At 35.6% G+C, this 5,524-nt stretch overlaps 1 protein-coding gene across 1 annotated transcript; it reads right to left on the bottom strand.

The window, feature by feature from the left end:
• Positions 1 to 238: 238 nt before the first annotated feature.
• On the bottom strand, positions 239 to 5,261 carry LOC118272205 (5-methylcytosine rRNA methyltransferase nsun-4). The gene is made up of 10 exons (XM_050693665.1): positions 5,085 to 5,261; positions 4,816 to 5,005; positions 4,330 to 4,570; positions 3,777 to 3,955; positions 3,086 to 3,214; positions 2,558 to 2,741; positions 1,897 to 2,017; positions 1,419 to 1,543; positions 819 to 956; positions 239 to 453 (listed from the first exon to the last, which is right to left on the bottom strand). The coding sequence occupies exons 1-10, from the start codon at positions 5,169 to 5,171 to the stop codon at positions 306 to 308; spliced, it is 1,542 nt and encodes a 513-aa protein (XP_050549622.1). The 5' UTR covers positions 5,172 to 5,261; the 3' UTR covers positions 239 to 305.
• Between the last annotated feature and the right edge of the window lie 263 nt (positions 5,262 to 5,524).

The following is a 5,524-nucleotide window of genomic DNA, read 5'->3' as shown; positions in this document are numbered from 1 at the left end:
TTATACCTCTGTAATAAAACTGAATATTGACTGAAAAAACATATTCTGATATTTACAATGCATTTATATGATAAAGACTTGCGATTTACATATTAAATGCTTTGGTTGTTTCAATTATGTTATATTGTAGATTAGCTTGCCAAAGACAATGTGTACTATTAAAAGTAAAAATGTTTTTAATAAATAAACGTTTTTATGTGTATTACGTTTTTATTTTCTTTATAAAATATAACTATTTACAATATTTACAAAGATTGAGGTGCGAATTACCTTTCGAATCGGGAAAGTCTTGTAATTATTTCATTTTATCGCATACGAATAAGTTTAGCGATATAAGATGGTCCGAAGTTGGCGCCGATAGATGGCGTGACTAGCTGGCCATATTTGGGCGCGGCGGACCCTGTGCCTAATACCAGCGTGCTGCTTAAACCTGACATCATTAGTGACATGTTCCTGGAGTAAAAAAAATATAGATGAGGTAAGATAGATAGAGAAACTTCAAAAAAGGAAGAAGTAATGTGTTTGAATATTATTTTCTGTTTTTACCAAAACAGAATTAGTACAGTACATGACCCTGTTAGGGCATAGCAATTTATATGGTAACTAAATAATCATCTAAAACTGAACTGATATTTTAATTTTTATCATTACAGACTACGTATGTTTTTCCTATATCGTAGACTCATTTAGAAACATTTCGAATTGTCACTCTATCCCTCTCATAACCAATATAAACTGCCACATAAAACATCATATTTTGCTGTAAAAACGACCCTCGACTTAAAGCAATAAGGTGCAAATTCTCAAACAATACTCACTTGACTTTAACAATGATATTATTATTCTCGAAGGCTTGCTTCATCCCCATGTGTACGACCCCGTCGTTCTGTATGGGGCTCAGGGAACATGTAGAGTACACAACTGTACCGCCGACCTTCACCAGTCGAAGAGCGTTACTGGAAATATAAAAATAGTTTTTTTTTTTATTTTGCCCCCGACTCAGGAAGTTGTCCTAGAGTGGAAGGATAATTTCGTGTAAGTGCGTTTACAAACATAACATTTCACAGACTAATAACTGTTCTGTGCGGGAATGAAACCGTACACGTTGCACGGCAACCTTTAAGTTTTGATTACACGTCTGGTGCTGGCTGGGCAACGTGTAGTGGGTTCGATTCCCGCACGGAGTAATTTTAGGTGTGATCAACAAATTGTTGTTTCGGGTCTGGTTGTCATGTATATGTGAAATTGTATGTTTGTAAACGCACCCACAACACAGAGGACAATCCTAATGTGGGGTTACGTTTAAAAAAATATATATCATGTATGTATGCAATAAAGTTTACTTTCCATTACATTTTAATCACGTTCAATCAAATCACTACTTAAGTACCCGTAATAATAGAGTCCAAATTACTTACACAAGCAACTGTGACTGCATCTCAGGTATCCGGAGCCTCTCCTTGACCCTGTCAGGTCTGAAGATGTTGTTCTCGTCCTCGTTCATCGAGTGTCTGTCTGTCGTGCACGGGACGTCTACTAGGACCTGGAAACGATAGCATTTGTGGTTTTTGTATGATATTGTACAAGTAGATGGATCTATAGGCTCTTATTTTTTGAGGGCTGAAAATTGTCCAATCAATGACTTCTTCCGCCTTGGGTGAGGCGAGAGGTAGTGTATTGACTCTTATTGGCAAAAAACCACCCTGTTCCTCAACTGCTTTAAGCCGGCGCCCCGGAAACTTCTAACGTTGTCCACAGTTGCGGTCCTAAAAGTCCTGACTTCTGTAAGACCTTAGTATTAGTCCATTCGAGTCAGCCCAGCACTGCCGAAGCATGGCTCTACTACCTATGAAACTATAACAAAATACCAGATTTAATTCTTATAACCTTGCTTACCTTATCGAATCCTAGATCATCAGTGTACAGTCGTCCGTCCACCCTCTTGAAGACGACCCGCTCCCGCCATTTGTTGCTCGTCTCGAAGTCGAATAAGTATTCGCGGAACGAGCGCTGTATTCTGAAATATAAAGTTCGAAAATAAAGTTTTTTTTTTTTTTTTTTATTCGACAAAAACTAATGCTTGACTACAATCCCACCTGATGGTAAGTAGTGATGTAATCCTAATTATTGAAACTAAAACACAATTACAATTAAATTACCAATATTATTATAATGTAGTCTCGTCACGGTTACGTGAATTTGTATGTTTGTAAACGCATTCATTAGGGCGCTTCTCTACCAGAGATGTGCTATGTAGCTACGCTACGAAGATGTAATAGCTAAGCTGTGTGACTATGTAACCGTTTTCACTGATACTAAGCTATGTCGCTGTGCGAGTAAGATGTGCAGCTCGAGTACGCATCTTTCCATATAAAAAACATAGCTGTTTTACCAGTGGTCAGCTATGTGCACCAATGACTATGATTGATGGAGGATTCGGATCTCTGGTGGTAAAGCACCCTTAGACGGGAAAATATCTCAGGTAATAAGCGAAAATAGATTACAACTAAAAAAAAATCAATACAATTGCATGCAAAGTTGTAGACACAAAACTCACCTATTCAGTCTAGATATAGAGATATCGTTACACACAACTACGTCCGGCAGTAACGTCTGCAGCGCGACCAGGGCTTTGCCCCCGGGGGCGGAGCAGAGGTCCAGCACCCTGTCACCGGGGCTCAGGTCCAGGGCGAGCACTGGGAGGATACTCCCGCAGTCCATTGGGTAGTAGTTGTACACACCTGAAATATTAAAGCCAAATTTGGAATAGGGATAATGACGGGGAATAAAATATCTGTTTAGTCCATCAGTTAGGTATTGAAAAGATATTGGACAGGTATGTTTTTATTTTGTCATATAAGATAACAATACTTAGATAAAACGAATCAAAGTTTAGAAGTGGGAGAAATTGCGTCATTTCTACGTATAAAAAGGGAGTTTAGGAGCGCAAGCAAATAGGTAATTTCTATGTATAAAATGTACCTAGAAGTGATGTCACGAGATATTTCAAATCGACATATCTTCGAAAGTATTTGTTTCTGCAAGAAAATGAAAAATACATGTCTATTATTAAAGAATTAAGTACCTGTTTGACATCTTTTTGGTTCTGGGAAAGTGGTTTGGTCACTGTCCATTTCATATGTATACACTTTCAAATGTTCCGGATATTTTAGGGGGCCGTCTGGTTCTATTATAAATGGGAAGTCTTTCTCCTCTGAAAGTTAAACAATAACAATAAACAATTATTTTTTGTTAGATGAGAAAGAGCTTCTATTGAAATCACTGACACAACACTACTTCTTTACTTATTTTTTTCAATGTTACTGTTCCAGTTTTTTTTTTCTATAGGACCACTTGTATTTCTCCTCGCTAAGGCTGTTAACTACTTACCCAGACTAAATCTGCAGTGGTCTCTAACAAGAAGTTAGTTGACAGCAAGTAGGGACAGGCCGGGTCTCATTATTTAAGGGGTATTTTTTATCGTTTATTTAACGAGCAGACATATCACCTGATGGTAAGCAATCGTTGCAACACATGGACACTTGAAACACCAGAGGCTTTAGAAGTGCGTTGCCGGCCTTTTGAGGGTTAGGAATTCATGGGTTGTTGGGGAATCGGGGATTGGGAAGATTGTGAAGGGGGGAATTTATCACTATAATAACTATTATGAGACATAAAAAAGTAATTATTATTTTATGTTTACACACATAAATATCAATAGGCTGAGCTTTTCTCGATATTATGAGTAAACATTTTTAGTGAACTTATGTACTTACTAGAATAATAAGAATAATGCACAGACTCAGGGACCCACTCATCCATTCCCTTCAGCTTGGTGGCGGGCAGGAACTGGTAGAGAGACTCGGAAGTCATGCCCATTGACGGGTCTATTATCCTGGACTCATCTATCTTGGCTTCCGCTATTGATTCATCAAGGGTCTTGTTTGGATACGACCTGGAAATTAATTCAGATTATTATTAGAGGGAATTTTTATTTTAGTTTAAAATTATAGTAAGTTGTACTTACATATTTATTTATTACTTAAGTTTTTATTCCATGTACATTTATATAGTAAATATTGTGTTTAATTTTTGTTTCAAACTTTAAATTCAACAATTTTACTTAATCAACCCTTTTCAAACAAACATTTTATTGAAGTTATACTTTATTTTTATAGGATTGGTTGATAGCAGTGACACAGCTTAAATTGATGAAACCAAATTTTGTGATTTAATCAACGGAATTAACTTTTGGTTGAGGATAATGATTTTTTTTTAAAGAATTGCCTGGGTGTTTTTTATGTGTGGTTGCTGAATAAAAACACTTACATCTCTTGGTTAACCTTCTTCACTTTGACTTTTCCTTCATCTTCCATGTCCAGTTTCTCCGGTTTATTCTCAGAATTAGGATAAATATTGGAGATCTCATCAGTCTGTTGTCTCTCCATATACTCTGCTAGTCTTTCTGACTGTCCGTCCGTCTCTAGAACTTGTGTTGGCTCAGCAGTAACTTTGTATTCTTTGTTAAACTCTTGCTGTATCGTTATTAACTTTTTTAGGCAGTGGGCACCTGTAGGAAAGATATTTTTACAGTTTTTTGTATTTGGATATTTTAAAGTTGGGTTAAGTGTTGGTTTTTTAGCATTCAAGTAATGTTGGAAAATGAGTGTTGTTTTTCTAGTATTTTTTTTTGTTTTATTTGAATGTGTTCAATTATTGAATATAGTAAATCTATTAATAATATTTACAAACAGAAAGCTCATTGTAGTGAAGCCACATAACCACATAAAAATAAAAAAACCTGATGATAATTACCTCTATTGGTAAGTTCTTCGATTGTTTTGTCGGCATCTCCGTAATTGTTCACGAGAGCTACATATTTCGAGCGCCGTAACATCGCCTCACGCATCGCCTGCCATTTAGCGTCCCCAAACACAGAAGCATAGAACTCATCGAAATGATTCAACGCTTTATACTTAGGACCAGTCTTTTTCTTCAACTTCGACTGTTAAACAAATTATAAACATTAATTTTCACGAAAAGCTCTAACAATAAAGTATCGATGTGTTTTAATGAGTTTTTACCCAATGTATCTTGTTTTTGTAACGAGTTTGTAGCACTAAATACGAAGTAACACATGTACTTTTGTATATACTTGATATATTAAACATTTTCAAGCTTCTTTTAATTTATTTTTATTAATTTCTTATAATAACTTTACACTTTTTGAGGTTATTATTTTGAATCCGTATGATTATGACTTTGACATTCGTCATTTGCGTTTAGAAACGTTGATAGATTTTTCTGAATTTCTACTTCAAACACGAGAGATAAATCGAATGGACAAAACAGAAGAGAATTCAAGAGAATAATGTCAATTAAATATTTTTTACAGTTATTTTATTTTCATGTATGTAACAAATCTGTAATTTTACCATCAAATTATTTTCTCTTTTGAATCAGAACGCAGCTTTATTTATGTCAAATTGACATTATCAGAGTGAAACAGAAATGTCACGCTTAT

The sequence above is a fragment of the Spodoptera frugiperda genome, chromosome 5 (genome assembly GCF_023101765.2).
Source record: "Spodoptera frugiperda isolate SF20-4 chromosome 5, AGI-APGP_CSIRO_Sfru_2.0, whole genome shotgun sequence".
Classification (NCBI taxonomy): domain Eukaryota; kingdom Metazoa; phylum Arthropoda; class Insecta; order Lepidoptera; family Noctuidae; genus Spodoptera; species Spodoptera frugiperda.
Note: the sequence above shows the minus strand (reverse complement) of the source record. Positions and strands in the feature narration are given on the sequence as shown.